Source organism: Pleurodeles waltl, chromosome 1_1 (genome assembly GCF_031143425.1).
Source record: "Pleurodeles waltl isolate 20211129_DDA chromosome 1_1, aPleWal1.hap1.20221129, whole genome shotgun sequence".
Classification (NCBI taxonomy): domain Eukaryota; kingdom Metazoa; phylum Chordata; class Amphibia; order Caudata; family Salamandridae; genus Pleurodeles; species Pleurodeles waltl.
Genome location: NC_090436.1, coordinates 532232016 through 532254724, shown reverse-complemented (window position 1 = coordinate 532254724; position 22709 = coordinate 532232016). Strand labels below are relative to the sequence as shown.

General features: G+C 41.8%; 1 protein-coding gene across 1 annotated transcript in view; it reads left to right on the top strand.

Moving 5' to 3' along the window:
* ELL2 (elongation factor for RNA polymerase II 2) overlaps positions 1-22709 on the top strand; it is a 238435-nt gene that overhangs the window by 112227 nt on the left and 103499 nt on the right. Inside the window, exons 3-5 of the mRNA XM_069225710.1 lie at positions 7127-7248; positions 20077-20240; positions 21761-22020. Coding sequence (XP_069081811.1) covers positions 7127-7248; positions 20077-20240; positions 21761-22020 — 546 coding nt within the window. The remainder of the gene's footprint in view (positions 1-7126; positions 7249-20076; positions 20241-21760; positions 22021-22709) is intronic.

Below are 22709 nucleotides of genomic sequence, written 5' to 3'. Positions count from 1 at the left end.
ACCTATTTAATTCGTATATAAGCGTTTCCTATATTTCTCTTTCCTTGTCACTGCTTTGCTTCTATTATGTTTTATCATCCTCGTAATCACAATGCATGCCTTTTTAAATCGATTGTAGTTGATTGAGTTACTTATTGAACCTAGTCCTGCTTCTGTCTGTCCTTTGCCTGTATGAGACGTGACTGAAAGGGGCATGATCTGTTTCACCATGGTTTCCTTGAGAAATCCAAAAAGTCATGCGAAGGGCTATCACAAATCTTTTACTCTTGGATACTGGTGAGGTGCTGTTGTTAGCAGGCCGGAAGGGTTAAGCTGACCGCTGTCACGACGCTCACAGTTGTGCTGCTTTCCAAATCCAGCAGTCTCGTTATCATAATGGGGGATGGGGGGGTCACTTTATGACAGTACTTCATTGCAAGGCAAGCATTCGGGTAGACTTGTTAAAGTCCGTCCTAGATGTCTGTAGAACGAAGGCAGTTGCAGCAGCAACCTATGAAGAATAATTCTGGTATTACCAGAAAAGGCCTCAGATAAAGATTTATTTAAAGCCATTGTATGACTCTATGGGCATGGCAGGGTGAAATATGTGGAAAGAACATTAAGCTTTTCTGAGCTATGGGAGAACATGTATGAACTAAACTTAAGTGTTACAACCATCAATGAGCCAATGGCAGATGTCAAGTAACCTCAACCTACATCACTTCAAGCGAAGGCTTCCCACTGACAGGGTATTTGCCAATACATTCCTAAAATGGCTTAGAACCATACATTGGTATGTTTGTGCCAGAGATCTGTTGCACATATCTGTATCTAAAAACTGGTTAGCACATGCAATCATTTAGTATGTATCCTAGATCCTCATTTTGGTACAGGTTTTTTTTTTTTTTTAATCTCTAATTTCAGACAAATTTGTATTTTAAAAGGTCTTTGGTTTTATGGTCATTTGATGAATACCTGAGTAGATTGGTCTGTCTGCAGTAGACTTGGTAACTCCATGCTAATGTGGTAAACGCCCACTCAGACTGAATGCAGTGGCTATTTACTCAGGTAATGAGTTCTTTCATTTTAAGGACAGATCAGAATTTGAAATGAAAGATCCAGAGTTTACGTGTAGCTATATGTGTGCTAAACTGTGCCAATTGTTTCTTTTCATAGGGGATGATGGGATCTTGGTCATGGGGTTACGAAAACTGGTAGGATACTGTCTTTGCCAATCCCAGTTAGGCCTGTTACTTCCGACCTGAGTAATTGATGTGCATCTTCTGAATCATATTTTGGAATTCTTGGACGCAATTTACAACCTCATTAAGGACATTTAAGCTGTCACCTTTTCTATGAATTGTGCAGCATTACCTACACAAACAACTGAATTTTTATACCCAAAGCTACATTTGCCCACACAAAGTATTTTTTTTTTTTGGTCATAAATTTTGCTCCGGTAAATCAGCAGTGTTGTGAGGGTTTTACCAGATTTCCTTCTCAGGCATTTTTGTAGTTCAGCAGCTGCATATACTTTTTTTTTTTTTTTTTTTTTTTTTTTTTTTTTTTTTAATTTTAGATTTTAGGAAACCCCGAATACGCATGGTTAATCATGTGGTTTCAGAAACCAAGGTGCTTTCTAAGTATGACCTGCTCTTTGGGGTACATTTGTACAACAGAGAACAGCTTGTGTGAGGCACTATTTTTATTTTTTAATTTTTTATTATTACAATTTTTCTTTGGGTTACATTGTTTCAAGGCAAATTATGTTCAAGCCTTCACATCGGGTGTTCTAACCCCGGGGTTAATGTCTCCTACTCACAGTTTCTGTATTTGTTTTGAAAAAAAAAAAAAAATATATATATATATATATATATATATATATAATTTTTTTTTATTTTTTTTATAGAAAATGGAAAACTTTAAAAACGCCCTGTAAATGTGATTACATTTGCAAATGGATGCTAAAAGATTAATCTGACATAATTTGCTTGATTTGTGGGGGCAGGGCAAGTACAGCAAACTGATGCTAGTATGGAGAATGGTGGCCTCAATTGCAGCACTGGTATATGCAGATAAGAAAGCATTCGTTACAAGCAAGAAAAACGACCCAGTGATATGCTAAAGTCTAGCATATTGCTTTGTGTTTCAGAAATTAAACCAACTTCGGTAGTCCTTCGTCCTTCCCAATCAAATTTCGATATTTTTTTGTGAAATAAATAAAACTTAATAATCCATGTATTTGTTTGTATACTTGTGTATTGTTTTTCTTAGATTGGGGTTCCCAGTTTCCAATAGTGATTCAGTAGGGTACACTGAAGTACAAAGAGTAACAATCTCTGCTTTTCATCAGATGGTCTAATGCAAGTTTGATCTTTTTTTTTTTTTCTTATAGCGTCACGATAGAATATAGAGTGCAAGTATGAACCAAGTTACAATAATACTTTCAGGTTTGGTGTTAGCCAAAATACTTGGTTTTATTTAAGCTTTGTGTTCAATAAACCTACAGCTAGGGACTTTCATCCATAGGTCTGTTATTGTCATTCACATTTTACTTGGCCCACTGCAGCATACTGCACGGGGTAGTGGTTTTACCAATGTCAGCCATTACCTAACTTCAGTATGGGTGGGGGCATTCTTCTCTTTCACCAGGTTCTCATCCACACTTTAAGTAGTTCCTTTAAGTACCAGGCGTTACTATGGCAAGATATCCTTTTTGAGACCAAGCAAAGTGTTTGCTTTTAGCCCGTGTTTCTGTCTGCTGGCCAGGCAGCTTTTCAAATAAAGTTTAGCAAAAACCATAACAAAACAAGCCTTGACAAAAGCAAAAGGCTGGTGGCAAATGCTAAATATGGTTCTCAAAACAGTTTTTAAGCCATTTAGTGACTGTTCTAAAAGTATAAATTATGCAAAGGCCTACATTTTACAGAATCATTGGTCCTAAAACATTTTGCTCTGCTGTTTTACTTAAGTGTAATACTGTCAGTGAAACATAAAACATAAATGAGCCGATGGAATGGTGTAGAGTAGTAGTTCTTAACCTTTTGACTTGGGTGGACCCTACTCCTCCCCCCCACCCCCCACTTAATCACTAATGGAACCCGAGGACCTCCTCTCAATCGTTTTTGGAAGCCTGGTGCCTCGGCATTTTGAAACGCACAACAGAACTAAAAAAATAAATACAAAAAAATACAAAAATAAATATGATTAAATATTTTATTTGCAAAAAATGTTAAAAACAATCATAATTTTAATAGAATGGTTAGGACTCATCCCATGAATCAATCTGAAGATACTAACCTATTTTGTAACCCCCAATTTCGAATTTTATAGAATAATTACTATGTATACTTTCACTTATCGAATGTGGTACTCAGTACAATGTAATTGTGCTCCAAGATGTACAAGCTTGAGGTCCACTTACTTAGACTCTAATTCCCTTCTACAGTGACTATGTAAGATCATATGAAATTAAGAAAATATTTTACTGTTTGCCATTGTTATCTGGTCACATGGACATCAATATGAAGTTGCAAGAGGTTGCAGCTGCTGTCCTAGGCTTGCCGTTTTGGTACCCCTGGTAGCAAAATCAGGTGGTGCTCCAAGAGTTTTGGTCACCTTGCCCTTCCCCTAGTCCATCACGAGCAAATCGGATGGAGCTCAGGGCTAATGATTGTTCAAATGTTTATTTTTGCACAAAAGACAGATCCTCAAATAATACACCATTAAGTCTGACGGATTATTTCTGTAGCATTCATGCCTTGTATTTGTGGTTTATTCATAAGCCTGTGATACTAAGAACGACCAATTGAGCTGTGGTTAACAATGTGTTCAATAATAGATAACAGCAAATGTCTTAACATGCTACCCCCCCCCCCCCCACCCCCGATTAAAACGCTAGCCCACAAATGTATTGCCTGGACAGGAAAAGCCCTCAACGCAAATTCAGCTCAACACTTGCTAGCCTTTGGTTGGGCAACTGAAATGAGCATAGTCCTGAACCCCTTCACACCCCCCCCCCCCCCCAAACAGGACACAGGTTGTAAAAATCATATTAACTCAACTTTTTCCAGTCAACTCTTGCTTGTAGTGACAAGAGGACCACTGCAAACCAAAGAGAACCTGTTCCCTCATATTACAGATTCTCAAGTATACGTATAATTAGTCAAATTTATCAACAATCAATCAACAGGTGAATATTTGTGTGGGAGATTGAGACGTTCACATCCAGAGTGTCATTATAGCTGAAAGGGTATGTTCACCAGGGTAACAGATTTGTCTTATTTCACAGTGCTTGTTTTCTAAACATTAAAGAGTGCTGAAAATACACTAATCAAATCATTAACATTTATAAAGCGCGCTACTCACCCGTGCGGGTCTCAAGGCGCTAGGGGAAAAAGGGGGGGGGGGGGGGGGGGGTTTTATCGCTGCTCGAACATCCAGGTCTTTAGGAGTCTCCGGAAAGCGGAGTGGTCCTGGGTGGTCCTGAGGCTGGTGGGGAGGGAGTTCCAGGTCTTGGCCGCCAGGAAGGAGAAAGATCTCCCACCCGCCGTGGAGCGGCGGATGCGAGGGACTGTGTAGGTTGGTGTATATTCCTCATTAGTTCAGCCTTAACCTAAGAAATTTTACTAAACATTCACTGACATCCCCCGACCCCCCCCCCCCCCCCCAAAAGATGTTGCTCTTTTTTCACGCCTGCCAAAATTGAAACGTATTTTCACATGTTTGAGGTGGCTCTGGTCACAGGTTCGAACCTCAAGAGAACTAACCCATCCATGTAACTTTCAGATCTTGATAATTTGTATCACTGAGTGAGATATGGTTATGTTGCTCTGCCCCTCAGCGTTGTCCGCAGAGACAAAGCGAGCATGGATGAAGCAAAAAAAACAAGTATTTGCAATGCAACAGGTCTCGCATTTGCTCATGTTAGAGCTGATCGCGTTGTAAACTCCTAACCCGACTTTTCATCTATCTGCAAAAGTGCTTTTATGTACGTAAAAAAAAGTGACATTAACTGTAAGCGCTCGACTTCTGACAAGCGAAATCGCGCTAGGAAAATAGAGAAAAAGTAGTCCACGATCCGACAGAAAACAGCAAGCCTTGCATGTTTTCTGTACTTGGTCGCTGTGCTCGAGGAGGGCTAACCACCAGAAAAGGCATTACTTGTGCATGCCTTCCACTAATGAAAGCAAGCAGATTTTACTAGGCAAGCCCACAAACCAATCAAACACACTGACGTGACGTCGACAGGGCTCCGAGCCCTTTTCTAATAACTGAAGCGTCTTGCTGCGATACGCATGCGCGACCCTAAAAAAGTGGCTGCAAACCCCAGACCAAGTGGATTGGCAGGGCTGGTAGCCCGGGGAGGCTGGTTCCACCCTCCTCCTTGTTTACCTATTTTAATTCTCCTGCGCTACTTATTCCCTTGGTGTGGGGTGCAGTGGACTGGAGTAGTTAGCAGGTCAAACTCCACTCAGCATCAGAAGCTGAACTTTGAGCCGCAGGCAGTTTTCTCTTGTATCAGCTCGACTTAAGAAATGATGCCTACAGAGAGCAGTGGCCTCGCACTAGCGTCGGCATGGGGCACACATAGGCCTCTAACTCTTGGTTTGGTAGGATTAAACAACCATGGTAAAGCCGCAGTGGACCCCTCACACCACAAGGCCAGTTTTTCATGAAGCACCATTGATAGTTGTTCTCGGGCTTTACTCGGCCTAGCAAACATTGGTTCATGTTAGTGGAAAGAAGTAGTCTAGTGCTCGTTAACGAAGAAGCATTGCTTTGGAACAACATTTAAGTGAGCATTGCTGCAGAAAAGTTGTAAGCGCACTGCGGAATACAAATACTTGCACAATCTTGCCATGTGTGGGCTCGTAAATGCGGCAGAACAGTGTGCATTTAAACTGTGCTTTAGGCACTATCAAGCCATTCATTGCATTATGTTCGTTCCCTTAGCTGAACTACCATATGTCGCAGCAATGATTTGTGTGTTTGCGTTGTTGTACAGCAAAACAAAGTAAGTTTAGTTAAACGTGCTGTAAAAGAAGTGTTTAGCAAAAGTTTTTTAATCCAGGAACTTGATATCAGCCACCCATGTTGATTCCTAGTTTTTATTAAGCCATATTTTTACAGTGGTTGCCTTTGGTTCTGCTGGCGCAGTTTTTGCCAACGTATGATTTTTGGAAATTACCATGTGTATCATATTTCAAAAAGTTGAAACCTTAAATGGTTTATTAGATAGGTTAATCTAGCGGATTCACCCCGGACGCTCTGCATTATAATTCAAAAGTAACCTATGTAATTGCTCACTTGTCCATGATTTATGTTAGTTCTGTGCCCACCCCAGTCCTTCACGTGTAATTCATATGGCTTATGATTTCTAATTTCTGAAAAGTTTATCATGAAATGCTTCACGTTTTGCTCTGCACATGCTGAATCCAGAAGAACAGGTTTGCTCCCGATGTGTCGTCATTGTTTGTAGGCGCTATGCTTCAGTTTAAATGCTTCGCATCCGGCGGCTTCTTTCACCTCGGAAGTATCAGCTCGATTTGCGAAAAGCACATACTTTAAGATCCGGAATCAGGCATGTGGTGAATAATTTACTGTTAGAAACTTGGGGCGTAAAACTATCTTTGCTGCCTTTGACAGATGTTGAGACTAGTGCAAATTCCTGCGGCTTTTTTTTAAACCCCCCCCCCCCCCTCCCTCCCTCCTCTCTCCAAGCTCTGTGGAAGAGCAGTCTGAACTCCGCCCTCCCTTTCCTTGCACAGACCGAACCTGATATTAGCCGCAGTTAGTATAAAGGAGTCTTTATTACTAGCAGGAAGGCTGTCCGTGCTGAATACTGAAAGTGTATTTGCTTTCCTCTGATGGTTGCTAGCTGACCTGCAGGTCCGCGGCGGGGGAGGGGTTATGGAGCACTCTGGCGGCCTTAATTAGACCCGTGGGCAATGCACAGTGCTGCTTTCTTCAAGTCCTGCAACTCCGTCGAGTTCGCACAGCTTTGTTTTAATTATTTCAGTGATTTGTTGAACAACAGGGAATGCAATGCCATGGACGCGCGACCTTTATGACATTGTCAGCTGTAAATGTGAGTAAAGTTGTTTGGCAAATGTGGCCTTATTTTAAACCTATGTTTTTCTTCTAGCGCATGAAAATTCCCAAAATCGATAGCACTACGGAAGTCCACAACTTCAATTTCTATGTATCAAATGTTGGCAAAGATAACCCTCAGGGAAGTTTTGACTGCGTCCAACAAACTGTCTCTAGGTAGGTGGTGTAGATATTTTGGTTTCATTACGTTGCATACGTCGTGGTTTATATTAAACCCGTACAAGCGCTTCCTTATTTCCTTTTTTAACCACACATGGATGGCTTGCGTCATCTCTGGTTCATGCAGTTACAACGCACAGTAGACTGGGTAGACTTGTTCACAGCCCACGTGGATTAAACTTACATGAACTGAAGAGTGAACCATGGCACCTGTCACTTGGGCTTTGCGAATGCTCTATCAACCGTTGGCGTTTACGTTAAGTACGTCAACTGTATATAATATAATCGGTTATGAAGTTGCAGTATTGCAGATGAATATTATCTAGCTCATATACATTTGGTTGTTGACATGCCCTCATAGCAATCGAAAATAAAACGTTAAAGAATGCCCGCTGCTTTTTTAAAGTAGTGTGCAAAGTAATTCTCTCACCCATGGTGTTCCTTTTTGTCTTCACCTTTAATCTACTATCATCCTGTAGCAGGGCCATTGAACCCTTTCTTAAAAGGCATAAATAATAAGACGGTTCATTTCAGTGCTGCAGCTTGTCAGATTTCTTTTGGCCAAAGCCTTCAGAAACATGCCTCGTTACTAGTAGATTTCAATAGTGTGTTGTGTTTAATTTCAGAAAAAAACATCTTCCCACATGCTGTTTTGATAAGCTAGTGTTTGGTTTCAGCCAGTGCTCTAAATGTAATTCTGTTTAGTCCCACCTGAGATGCTTGGCCTTCTTGCTTTGGAATAATTGAGGCATCTTGCGTCCCTTTTGAGAGCTCTGTGCGCAGTTTGAGACAATGATGAAACAGCTCTTTATTGCCGGAGTCCACCTCTGCAAACAAATGTAGACAATTAAGATACATTTGTTTGTATTTGGTGGATTAGGGAAGGCGGTTCACCCTATTACCCTGCAGTACAGTTAAACCTCTGTCATGCCACAGCTTTTCTTTGAAGGACCCAACATCGAGGAACCATTATTTTTATCTACACTTTTGAGGCTACAATTTGTCTGTCCGAGACTAAAGTACTATTTGCTGGTGGACTTTGGTGTGTTCATACTTGGAGTTAACCGTCCTCTCTAGAGATAAATGTGTGCTCCTTAAGATTCTTCTTTTACAAATGAGGCACGTTTCCAGGCCTAATTATCGGATATGGGAAATGTGTAATCCTCAGATAGACTTGTAATGTGCCCCCTGAGGATTTGGCCTCCTTGGGAATCTACCAATTGAGCCAATAAAGTGGTTGGTTAGGTGCTTGCAATGTGATTTATTTGGCATATTTATAAAAGGCTGAAATGTTTCACTTTCTGCTTTGCCCCCATGCTCCATCTTCTGCTTTATCCCGTTTTGAGGTACTGTCCATCTATTCTGGGGCCTTAAGTGTGACCACGGCCTCCACTTACTGTAGATCATCATTATTTTAAGTCCCTTCGCTTTATAATTTTTAGCAATCTCCTCGGTATAGATTTAATATTGGTCCTCTTCACAGTACGACATTTGTGCTTCTAACACATAACTTGGTTAAAGTTAGTTCCCCTATGGATTTGAAAAGCCTGTGTCCTTCATTGCTTTCTATACTGATGACGATCTCCAAAAAATTACTAAGGTCCAATAGTCATCGACTCTGCCACCTATAGACTATGCCCCTATGATTCCTTTATGGACTGAGCTGAGAAATGTTATGAATTTATATTGAATCCAGCTCAGTGTTTTGAACCACTGCCTTTTGTTTATACACACATGAAGTCATAGCTTCTGTGCAAATGTCTTTCTGCTGACGGCTTTTATGCATTGTCAGTAATTCAATAGGATATTTCATTAACTGAGGTGAGTGCATGCTTGTTTCGGTAATTTATTTGCTGCCTAAAATATTGATGCTTTTCTTTTCCCATCCTTATCATTAACTGTCTATAGTTAGTGTTAAATCAGCATTTACACAACAAATCAATGAGTCCTTGGCAAACCAATTGATATAAATAGTTACAATTACCCAGGACCCCTTTGGCATAGGGTTTGGTCTCATGCCTTATACTGGAAATATTTTCATTAGCAATGAATTTATACACGAACCAATGAGAATTTACAAATAGTATACTTCGTACGGACACCTGCAAATATTTTTTAGGGATCCTTTGCAAGAGTAGGGTAGGTGAGAGCTTTGCTTAAAGAAGAGGTGACAGTTTCAGCATTTTTATGTTCAGTTGTCGAGTAAAAAAAGACAAGCTGACTTTTAAGAGCTGTTTGTAGTATTTCCAATGAATTGACTACACTTTCAAGAGTTGATAAAGGTGTTTATTCAGATCTTCAGTTAGACAGGGGCTGGGGAGTGTTAGGGCTAGGTAGGTGGCGTTAAGATCAGGTAATAAGATTCAATAGTGTGGGTTTGTACATGGGGAAGGTTTGCTTTATTTCCAATGGATATTTTTAGCTGCAGATTCCTCAACTTAGAGTACTCTCCAGGTACAAGACTGGATCCAGAAAACTGTTCTCCATAGCAGTTATCCCCATCCGCTGAAAGGTGATATAGTGCAGCTCCACACTGACTCCATACGACACTGGAGATAATGGAGCAGAGCTGCGAATAAACATTAGCCCACATGCTTACATCAGTTTCTTTCTTTTGGCGTTTTCTGCCACAAATCTTGAGCTCTGCTTCACACTTGGGTTTTCTGACAATTTCCAATTTCACCTATGTGCTAGGGTTGACATCCTCGCCCAAAAAGACAGGTTTCAAGCAATGCTGTGATTACAAGAAGCAGACGTTGCACAAGGTTTGTATTTGGTGTCTTGGCTAAGGCTCATGCGATAAGTACATTTCTCATTCACCCAATGTTGACCCGAGATGAGGAGGCAAGCTGTATGTCATTGAACACAATAAGTCATTGTGGCCTTTGGGTCTGTGCCAGCAACTTTGATTGAGACTTGCACAAAGTCCTCAGTGAGTCTGAGTGCATTCATAAGAAAGTGAAGTAAAACACCACCCTGTCCTGCTACTGTGACTCCAAAGAGGAGGAGTGAGGGCATCATGGTAAAGTCACCCATTTGAGGTCTGAGGTCTTTGGAATTAATTCCTCAGCTGGTCCTGGCTTGTCCAGAGTTTCCAAGACCCTCATTGACTTCACAGTAGATTGAGGCCTCTAGGGAGGCTGTTCTTCATATTTCCAATGCCGTTCTGGCTCCCTCTGGTGTGCCTTTGGCCCCCCAAAGAACTGCATGGACCCACAGTTTGCTTATCACTGGCGGGTCCATCCCTGATATCTGTTCTAGGACATGTTACGGGCCTGTACTGACTCCGGTATAGCCTTCACATCCGGCCTGAGATCCACACCGGTGTCTGCTATACCCTGAAGTATACAAAAAAGTGATGGATGGAGTGCTTCACTTAATCTCAGCCACTGGTAATTACTTGGGGCTGGGTCAGTCCATTATTTTGCACACCATGCCCCCTCAGTTTGGACCCAGCCATATGCAAATCAGTCTTGATCCTTCTCCAGTAGGAACAGTCCAGCCCGAACTGCCAGGCCAGGTCCTCTCTGAACCCATAACACAAGCAGTTGTCATGCAGCCTGGGGGAGGTTGGTTTGGCTGCAGGATTAGACCTTTCCTCCCAAGTTGTCAGTACAGAATTCCAGACAAATGGGTCTGAAAGGCGATGCCCTACTGTAGATATGTGCCCCTTTTAGAAGGTTAGCAGTTTTTATTTTTTGCCTTTTCATGACCCAATATTTTTGCTGCCTGTAAAACTGTGCACTTCACCACCTCTGATAACCAGCGAGAAAGCACCTATGTTCACCCTCTCAATATGGAATACCCCGATTGGCATATTTTACTTACATGCAAGTCCCTAGTCAATGGTACAAAGAGTATCATTGACATGTAACTTAAATGTCACAAGTGGATTGTAGTACCCACTGTCATCCACTCCAGCCACATTCCAAATACGACTGAGGGTTACCATTTGAGCCTGGCTGTTGCAGATTCAAACTGCAAACTTGAACTGTCGAGTAACCCCTTTTCACCGATCAAAGCCTTCTTTTTAAATATTTTGAAGTCACTTCACAAAGACCTTATTGACCTGTAAGGCAGAATGCATGGAATTTAAAAGTGGAACATGTAGGATTTCAATAGTAAATATGTTCTTTTTTCAAGACAGCCCCAAAAGCTATTTTCACTGCCGCAATGCAGTAATGGAGAGAATGTGGTATAATGGCCTAAGCTTCCAATTTTGGAAATAGGGAACCAGGCTTTAGTATTGACATCGCTCAATATGAAGTGGGCAGATCACTTAATCTCCTCATGCCCACCAAAAAAAAAAAAAAAAAAAAATGTAATGTAACTGATGCTCATGTTACGAGCACCAATGCCTTCAGTTTGAGTTTTTGCAATATAAAACTGCAAAAAAAATGCTGGCTGTTCCATATCAAAACACTTGGTTACGTTATTACATTTATTAATGCTAATTTCAATTATGAAACAGCTAAAAAAAAATACTGTTTTAAACAGTTGTTTAAAATCCAGTTGCCTGTGGAAGTCAGATTTTTGATATAACAGGAAAAGTACTTTTTTAGAAAATTACTTTTTCGCTGCCTAAGACTTTTGGCAGCTAGTAATTAGAATTTGAGTAGGTGAGAATGGGAGTGAAATGCTTCCAAAGAACAAACAGGTTGACCTGAATGAGCATAGATGACCCCTCTGAACCAGACAGTATGCAGAGTGGGGAAGTGCACATGCTTTTTGACATTTTGACCAATACGGTCTTACAGTTTTGCTGAGGTTTTACACACACTTGGAGTGCACTTCAAAGAGGCTTCCCCTGTCACAGGCAAATGTTAGCTTAGACCTGGGCAGAGCCCTTCATCTACCCTTTCCCAGCCAGGTAAGCTACAATCACAGTGGGCCTCGTTTTGATTAGTGTCAGTTTACATATTGCAGGGTTACTTCAAACTGTAACAATAAGATGCCTGAAAATTTTTTGCGTATCCACTGTCTGGTTGCCAAAAAAGCTGCTTTGTCTTACAGACAAACCCCAGCTCTCAGAGCCAAAGTTTAGTGTAGCCAAATACTTCTCCATCTTGTAAATGCCCAAAGTGGGTAGAGTTAGCCAAGGAACTTTTGGCCCATTTTTTAGGGTGTGCGGAGGAGTCCTTCCTACCTACCAGCTCATGCCTGGCATAAATGTAACATCTCCTGGCTCCCATTTAAGAACACTACTGGATTTGTGGAAGATCAGAAGAGTATTTAACTTGTGTTTAGGACCTGAGAAGAGCCTTAAAGGATTCAACCTGATCTTGTATATCAAGGACAAGGAACTGTGGATACCCAGCTTCATAAGGCTGACCTGTTAAAGCTGCTTGGACAAGAGACTTTGTAGCTGACCAGTGGCAACTGGACCCTACAGTTTGTCCTGTGCCTGGCACCCTGCAGTTCTCAAAGTCCTTGCCCTGAGTTCCTGGGGAACTTTCTCTTCATAGGTGCCATTGAGAGTCTGGACTGTAAAAGAAAATGTTTGTTACACTTGCTATTTCCTCATTTCCAAAGGAGGATGGGGCCTTGGGCCTATTTTGAACCTAGCGGCTCTGAATGCGTCCCTGCGGAAAGACAAATTAAAATACTCATGCTGTCCCAGATCATGTCTGCTCTGGACTCCAGTGACGGGATGATGTCCTAGATGCTGCAGGGCTCGTATTATATACATATATCTTGTAGTCCCACAGACTTAATATGCATTATCGCGGTATACTAGGAGCCTTTTCAGTTTGTCTTGCTTCCATTTGGTCTCACCAGCTCCCCATGGGTATTCATGAAACTAATGTCTGTAGTCATGACCCATCTTTGGAGGTTGGGATAGAAATATTCCTATACCTTGCTAGCTGGCTGTTAAAGGTGGGATTGCCACAGTCTTTTGTGAAAGATCACTAGATGTGGTAAACCTCTTGACATTATTTGAGTTCACTATCGAGTCACCGAAGTCCCACCTGACTGCTCCGCAGAGGCTTATATTCTTTTGAGCAATCCTGGACACAGTGGAGTTAGTGGCCTTCCCTCTGCTGATACAAGTCCAGGGCATTCATACTATGATCGTGATGTTCCACACTCCATCACAGTCAGAGCAGCTCTGTGGCTCGTTGTCCTCTTAGCCGGTCACATCCTCCTTGTCAGCTACGTGAGGAGGTACATGTGGACACTGTAGTTGAATTTGAAACTCCAATCAGTCCAGCATCAATGAACTCTGCCCAGTACCATCCAGGTCTCAGACGAGTGCTTAAGATCTGCACTGGCGCTTGAACACCATTGGTCCAGCAGCAGGCCTTCTCCCTGCAACATCCAGAGCGGACAGTGGTAATGGGCGTGCCCCTAATGGGCTCGGTAGGTCATCTGAGGAGATGGAATTCACAGTACTCTGTTTTCCAGTGGAGGGTCAGCTCTGCATCAGTCTGCTGGAGATGCGGGCCATTTGTTTGATCGATCAAGGGGATTCTGTTGCCAGTTCTCACCAGCAGCACCATTTCCAAGTGGTACTGTAACAAGAAGGGCAGATTGGGTTTCTGTGTCATATGTTGGGAAGCACAGTACCTCTGGAGGTGGCTGGACTGTCATGGCATTTTCTGATCGCAGACCAAATGCCAGAGCTGAAGAACTGCGCAGACTGTCTGGCAAATCAAGTGTGACGTCGACATTCAGAGGTGACGCAGGGCATCTTTGAACAGTGAGAAGAACCCTGGCTAGATCTTTTTATTACTGTCTATTGTACAGAGTTCTGAAAAATGGAGAAACCTTTTCCATATACAGTCTCGCACCTGAGCAGTATTCCATGATAAGGAATCTGTGGTTAGAGTATGCTCCAGAAAGCACATTACTAAAAGTAATTTGTTATTTTCTACATTTTTTATTTGCTCTGGCCTGTTATCCAGGGTGAACAATAGTCCATTCTTCTTGATTTCCTTCTTCATACTGACAAGGAAAGGAACAAAATGGCTTCCAGTGTATTGTGCTTCTTTTGTGAATCTGTAGTGTTTGTGAGAGCTTCCTTTCCTGTTATAAGTTAATACATTCTTTATTTTAAGCATCAGCTTCTTTGTCTGAATGCAGCTGTCCTTCGAACAGTGAGTTGACTCCTCATTAGCTCCTCCTCATTTCTAAGAGCATTACATGGTGGTTTCAAGTGAAGTGAGTCACCACAAACTGTCTGGAAAATCAGTTGAAGTAGCCAAAGGGATGATTGTACTGTGGTGAACTTCTAGATGGGGGCTTGGTGATGGGGATACAGGCTTTCTTTGGAGATAGTGTTAAGACGGGAAAACTACAGATTATGTAACCAACACCCATTTCTCTTCTAGTGAAATGTTGTCATTCATCTAATTATGGGTGAAGACAAGCATATTGAAAAACTGTAACCCTAGAGAGACCATTTGGTCAGGGCTTCAGGAAGGGTTACCCCCCCCACACACACACACACACACACACACACACACACTTGAAGTAAGAACTGGAGAACATGTGAAACATGATTTAGAAAAATGAAGGGGAATGATCAGTCAATTGGATCATGGAGAACATAAAATCACGTTTACATTTTTCAGTCAATTAAAGGTTACAAGGACAGAAACTCCTCATACATGAAGGCAATAGCTAAAACTAACATTTACAATGCAATGGCATTTGCTCGAGTTAGAGCTATTAGTGTTGTAAATTTCTAACTTGGCTTTTCTTGCCACACAAACTGAAAATAAAAAGTAAAATAGTTGACATAAGCGAGCTGATTCAAAAGTGACACTGCCGCCATGAGCGCCAAGGAGCGAGACAAAAGGAAAGAAGTTTGCTCGCAGTCCAAGTTATAGGCAAAAGTGCAATTATCCATGTAACAGGGTCGTGGCCAAGGTGGTAACAAAACAAGAGGGACAAACGTAAAGCATTTTCCAACAAAAAAAAAAAAATAATTGCAGGCAAGCCCATAAACGAGTGATAGTGATGGCATGAGGTGGGTGTGGTTAAAGGACCAGATACATACCAACACATCGGAAAAGCAGCTATACTACATCTAAAACTTGAGTAAAGTCTGGGTAGAAAAGCCTTCAATAGAAGTGATGTATAATGTAGTAGTGCAGTGATTCTGAACATGCTGCCCTGGGACCTCTCGGAATGCCTACTCGGGCGTCCGTGACTGTTTAGAAAATCACATAGTATTAACAGATGGGAAAAGTGTAGTAAATGTGAGGACCTTTGCAATTGGAGGCTTAAAAGTAATTTGGCGTCCTCAGAATGATTGGTGGGAGCAGTGCAAATGCATCAAACAGAATATACAATGCACAGTGTTTAATTGAAGTTTTCAATTCAATATTAACACCAACAATGACAATACGGTCATACTTTAAGTCTTTAACCTCAAGACCATTGCATGCACCAATCGGTAACAGACAGACATCTGTTCATTTTTCACGATATTCGGGCACATCGTGCCTGAGGAACATTGAATAAGCAATAAAATGTGGCAAGCGGTTTCCCCTCATGTTTGACTGGGGGCCTGGTTGGGGGTTGTTAGTGTCTCCCTCCATTAAGTCTAACCCATAGTAGGTTCTCCGCCAACCCCAGGTCTTATGAAACATTTGGGAACAGCCTCTGCTGCGATGTCACCCTTTCTGCCGCCATGTAGCAATCAATTTCCCGTTGCCATTCCTGCAGTGAGGACACCTCTTTTGCTCCCCAATATTTAGTTATAGCTCTTGTTGCCACCACCAGAGCTAGGGAACATAAAGAATTTGAAGCATTGGATGTCTGTTTATCACTTGGGATCCCCAGCAAAACAAACCGCTGCTCAAGCAGAAGTGGAACTCCTAAAATGTCTGAAAGCTCCTTAAGAATTGCGGTCCAGTATCGTCTTGTGTGAGCATTCCCATATCGTGTGGCTAAAGGTGCTGAAGTCTGCATCACAACTCTGTCAGTCTGGAGCTGGTGCCCTTCCCGTTTTATGTAGTTTGCAGAAATCGTAATAAACCCTGTGCAGATTGTTAAACTGTATCCGGCACAAGCGTGATTTAATGGCCACTTTGCGTGGATGCATCAGTGCTGCCTCCCAATCAACGTTCTTGAGTTTCCCCCACATCCCTGTGCCATCTCTTGCAGCCTCCCTAGGTTGTCAGACATGTTACTGATAGTTTTATATGTGGCTGAGGTGGCCCCCCTTCCAAGTTTGTCCATAAGTATACTTCTCTCTAGCAGCGCATATGCAGGCAGATCCGCAACCCTTCAGTAAGCCAAGCATGTCTCCGTTGGGCATATTTTAGAAACTGGGTCGGTGCATATGGAATTCTGTTTGCATGGAGAAAGGCATAATGTCTCCCTGTTCTTAGATATTATATACTTTGGAGATACCAGTGGCATACCTTTGTTCCCCGTCGCCATAATTGTATAGATTTTGTATTCCCTTATTCTTAACTTTGAGACTTTATTCTTTGAGGCTGTTCATTCTGTTTGTTCTCAGCCCTGTCCCACAAAAGTTTCTAAAGTCTTCTTAGTGTTCCAGATGAATTTAAATATTACTTACGTTTTGCAGATCACTCCGAATGTAGATGCCACACTAAATACATGTTAATAAATTGGGGTGCAGGAGTATGGAGTGCTGTTTGTGTATAATCAATATCCCTTTATTTTAACTTGCCATTAAGTTATCTTTTGTATGTAGTTTGTTCTGTAATCTTTCATATATTCTCGTCTGTTCAGGGCTTGGAAGGTGATTTCAGTCTCCATTGGAGCTCCAATTGGTCTTCTAGGAGGAAACTTCTACTATACTAATAGATTATCAAAGTTAGAAATGTTAGTTGATTTAGTGCAGGTTGGGTTACGTCAAGCACAGCATAAAAGATCCTAGCAGTCGTTTTTCAGGTGGTGGTTTAGTTCTCAGAAGGAACTGCACAGTATCTCTTAAGGGAGTTTTCCTGCAATCAAAACATGGTACTGAGTTCCATGTGTCACGTGTGTAGTTAAGCTTGGTGTGCGCTCACAACATAAATCTGCCTGAGGAAATGCTATGAAAAGCCCTTGGCAGTTCTCAAATTTTTGTTGGCGAGCAGCTCCTTTTTTGTAGAGCGCACTGACATAACCAATTTTCTAAAACTGTTTACCTGAAGTTTTTTTTTTTGTTTTTTTTTCTTCTAGCAGTTTTTAAGTATAGGATGTGCTAGACCCAACAATGCTGAGCTGAAAAAGGATTAGCCTTTTACTGTTCTAGGTAATGTATTACAGATTTGGATTGGTAAAATACCATATTAGCCAACCTAGAAAAAATTAAAACACCCTCTGTCACATGTTTCCTTCTTGTTGGAGCTCATCAAGTTGAAGCTTCCAGATAGATGTCATTTTTTTGTTATTACTTACTGTTTCATTTGGGGTGGTTTGTGGGTGCTCCGAACAGATCAGTCCTGTTCCTCTTAATACCAACCCAACATCCAAATGCTAAAGAATCATGAATTTCACCTTCAGATTGCCCTACTTAAGATAACTTTCACAGCCCTCCTCTTTTCACAATGAGTACTGTTAAGCTATGTATCTTTTAGTAGCTTTTGAAAAGCCCCTTCCTGTTGCCAACTGTTTTGAGTCCAATTGGTACCAAGCATAGATTTTCTTCACACTGTCAAAAATACACCTTTATGCTGTTGTACATGAAGTCCTATGTGATGCACTGATGGCCCCTTTACCTAGTGCTGATGCTATAACTAAATGTGTGGTGCTTGTTCTTTATGATTTTTATTTCATTATTTGTTTCCCCAGATTGTTCGATTAACTATCTAAAGTACCTCTTCAATCGCTATTTGGAAAGCACAGCTTATCACCCTGAGGTGTTTCCAGGCGTTGGGGTGGGGGAAGGCGGGTGCTGTTTGGTGCTCGTGGTCTCTCGTTGTCAAATAGCTATGTCTTGAGCTTCTACCTGAAAACGGAAAGGAAGTGAGTGGTTCGGAGGTGGAGGGGAGGTAGTTTCTGGTCTTGGCGGCTAGGTAAGAGAAGGAGTGACCTCCCTTGTGGTTCCTGTAGATTTGTGGGATGTACGTGAGGGAGGCAGACCAGAGTTCTCTGATGGGTTGGTGGAAGGTCAGACAGTGGTTTATGTGTTTGGGTCTGATGTTGTGGAGGGCTTTGAAGGCAAGGGTCAGAACCTTGAATCTTTTTATCTCTTCTGCAGGGGCAGCCAGTGTAGGCTTCTGAGGTGCAGATTGGTGCTGGGGTGCCTGGGGAGATTCAGGATGAGTCTTGCTGAGGGGTTAAGTATAGTTTGGAGGTGGTTGAGGAGCTGGGTGGGGATTCCCACGTAGTGCATTTCTGTAGTCCACCCTGCTGGAAATGTGGGCCTGTGGTCACCGTTCATCTGGCTTCTACGAGAACCATCTGTAAATCTTTCGCAGCACGCATAGGATGAGAAAGCAGGTGGTGGCCAGTGTGTATCTGGCGCTTGAAGGTGGGGATGTTGATGATGCGGAGGTTGCAGGCACGGTCTGTAGGGGTCGGGCAAATGGCATTCTCAGAAAATACAGTTTACCCTACACTTTTTGAGAAAAAAAAAAAATATTCTAAAATTTCTGAGCATACAAATATATTATGAGGAAAGTATAACCATTAATTCAGTTAATCTATGCTTAAAGTATGAAACCATGCTTAAAATATGTAAAGCTACAGTAAAATGAAGACAAACGATAATGGGACATGACGACTTGTTTAAATGACTTAGAACAGAAGCTGAGCAGAGAAAGAAAATTTGAGCAGGGATGGATTCCACAGCAATCACTGTGACCTTTATCAGGCCACAGGTATTGCTACCAGGCAACTGTAGTTAAGTTTAGCCCTACTTCTCTTCCCCCTTTTAATTGAAGTTCGACGTGCAAAAAGTGCCCTGTGATTTGGTCTAGGATATTCCATATACGGCCTCTTAAAATTACACCAAAACTGAGGCATTGAAAATGTAACGAAAAATTACAGATGGAAGTTGTAGGATTGATAATCATGCTCCCCATGAGGCCTTGTACTCTCTCGGTGATACATTCTTCCTTTTTTGCAGCTCATGTTTCTATGCTCCCCAATATTATATTACTGCTTAATCATCCTATATCGTCGTCCCAAAATGTTCAAGCATAGGGAAAGCTTGCACTGCACCTGCTTGTGCTGTCCCTGTGGGGTATGTGAAGGAAGCTTGCACTGCTACGTTCTGTTTCGGAAGTGGCTTTTGCCTGTGTGTACCTATTTCGCATGCCAGTTAAGCTTGCGATGCTCTGCTACCACTCATGCCTTAATCGTCAATCGTTGATAAAACCTTTTCACTATACATTAGTTATTGGCTTGGTCGATGCTTGTTGTACGGCGGTGAACCGGCTGCTGGTTGAGAAGATTGACTGAAAAGTGGCATATTACTTTAAGCATTCAGGAATACTACCAGGGAGATCTGTTTGAAATACTTTGTATTACAGCATTATCTGTGACCAGTTTAAGTAGGTTTATGATGATGATGGCTTCTGCAGCGGATGACCAAAATGTCATGTACTCCATAGCTTGAAAATGTTTTCAGAATTGGCGGCGTTGTCATTTAAGAGTAATTGACGTGTGATTGTGGGGCAGATTTATTTATATTGAGAGACTCGTCAGTTGCCCCTTCGTTTGTTCCTGTAAAGGTCGCGGCAAGAGCTTTCTAAGCCTGGGGATGTATTTGGTCAAGTGATTTTCTGAAAGTGCAGTTTTTCCAGCCACTAAAAGCTGACCATAGAATGGTTGCAATATTAACACTTCTTTTGCTGGAGCGTGCTCATTTAAGATTAGTATTTGTTAAACTGTGTATCTGCTATCTCCTTGCAGTTCTGGAACTTCTCAGCTAAACTGCCTGGGATTCATACAGGACAAGGTTACCGTATGTGCCACGAACGACTCCTATCAGATCACGAGAGAGCGGGTGACCCAGGCAGATGAAGATTCCCGCAGTAGAAGTACCAAAGTCATTAAACCGGGCGGTCCCTTGATAGGTATGTATGTTTGTGGCGTTTTCCTGTCTCCTTGTAATGGTGTATACATTTTTGGAATGCCTTTAATTACATGTTTAGTCATCAGCTGTGATGCAAAGCCTCACTAGTCGTGGAATTGCCGTACTTCGGTGACGCCGTAGAGGACAGGAGTGTATTTCTAGGCAGTTCAAGATCATCATGAGATTCTAAATTACTTGGTATTCTTTCACTTAAATACCGTAATTAGTTCAGGTTAGTTTCTCATAAACCTATATACTTCTTCTCGGGTGTCATGCCTGGAACAACTACAGCCCTTCGTAACATTGTCGCAATTGTTTGGCTTTAACATTTTCAAGTCTATTTTTGCATTTTCTGGTTTTACACAGAATAAGCCGTCCCTTACCTCCAAGTGCTTTAAATAACATACGAGTGTCTATTTACATAGTTAACAACTGTTGAAAACGACTGGAGAGAAGTCCTGTGAGTCCTGTGTGTATGTTGACTGCCTTTGTATTAAGTCTGTCTAATGGATGGTTAGCTACTGGTGTTCAATGTGTTTTTGGAAGGTTTGTCTTGCCATACAACACATGGTGACACCAATCCTTGAGTTTGTATACACGTAGCTGACCCGCTCTACTCCCCCACAGTATTGCGGCAATTGTATGTGGCTTGCACGTGAAGGCTGTATAGTTTGTGTAAATTCTAAAAGGATGCAGGTATTCAGTTTTATTACACTACACATGAATTGTCGGCTGAAATGGTTCACTTGACGATTTATTTCTGGTGGCGCACAAAGTAGAATTAAAAAGTAAAACGTAGATTTACATATTCCCTAGAACAGCGAACTCTCCCCTAAATATATATTTGGCTGTGGTATTTAAGAATGGCACCTCTATTTTGTATTTATCATTAGAGTATTGGCTTGTACTCTGCACACGCCGTCACTCCATCCCCCCCAAAAAAGCAGTGTTTTAAATGTTCATACAGGGCTGATTACATCCAGATGTAGCCTGCTCGGTAGTCCCCCCCCCCCCCCCCCCCCCCCCCCCCCCCGATTTCCACTGCAAGTGTAAGCTTGCTGTACTCCCTCCCGTTTACACTTCACCGCTCCCCAGGCACCACCGGTCCCTCCTCTTTCTATGTCACGTTTCAGGCACTGGGTAGCTGCAGTCTCGTGTAACATGAAGAGCCACTTTCTGTGCACAAGGTTACTACAGCGCACATCTATTATACATGAAGACTTGGGTTCCAAAGGCATAGCCGGAGAACCTGCTGCACGTGTGTAATGTGGAGCCGATCGCGTTCTAAACTCCAGTGTGTCTCACTTAAATGGAATTTGTAACTATTGAACATCACATCTCTTGAATACTGTTACTTTATTTGAGATGCATGCTATTTATCTAATGCAGTTTGCGTTTTACAAAGCTTACTGCAAAAGTTCAAACGTGCAAACGACGGCTTATTTTATAGTACTAACAATTTTCAAATTGACCCACAAAAAAATTGCTCTGATTGAAATATTCATATTTTTATTTGATTAGGTAAGCGAGTTCATATCCGTAAACCAGTGCAAAGTGTTCCAGATGCAGTGCCTGAAAGGAAAAGGTCGGCTCCTATTAACCCTGCAAACACACTACGAAAGACTGGCACAAACAGCAGCGTTGCTCAGCGGCCTTATAGGGACAGGGTGATTCATTTACTGGCACTGAAGACTTACAAGAAACCAGAGCTACTTATTCGCTTACAGAAAGATGGTGTGAATCAAAAAGACAAGAATTCCCTTGGAGCAGTCCTGCTACAGGTGAGGACAGCCAGATCTCTTGCCTCATTGCACCGTCCTGTGTCTTTATTAATGTACTGTCGAGGACGTGCAATTTCAAACAATTAGCATTTACCAGTTGCGTGTAGATTTTTTTATAGACATTTATCAGTCTTCGTTGAGGTTGGGCGGTATTAGTGGGGGTTATTCATATTCCGTCTATGTATCATTATAAGGCCAGTAGCTCGTGATCACGCATAGTTGGAGGATTCTAAGACAAAGCAGACTGACTATAATAAAGTCTAACAGTGCTGGAAATGGTCTTTCCCTGGACTACAGCCATTTTTAACGAGTATGTCTTCAAATTCTGCTTTGAATTGTCATTTCATATTGACAACTTTTCCCTAGTTAGCCACCTGTTGCCATATTAGAAACACCAATATAGTTGTTTACTGCCTAGTACAGCCGCTACGGTGATTAGGAGGGAGAATGAACCAGATTAGTTTTTCCACTGCTATACTTGTTGCATTTTATCAACCTTTAGATTGATTATTCTTTTAATTAAATTCTGGTTTGCATAATTGGGACATCAGAGAATTTGTGTAGCCAGTTTGGAAGATCTAGCATGCTTTCAAGTGTTGACCTTGTTGAACGTTTAGCAATGCTTATTCTCTTGCTATGCGTTACTCCACCATCTACCACTTGTGTTTAGAATCGTGTCGTCTTTTGCC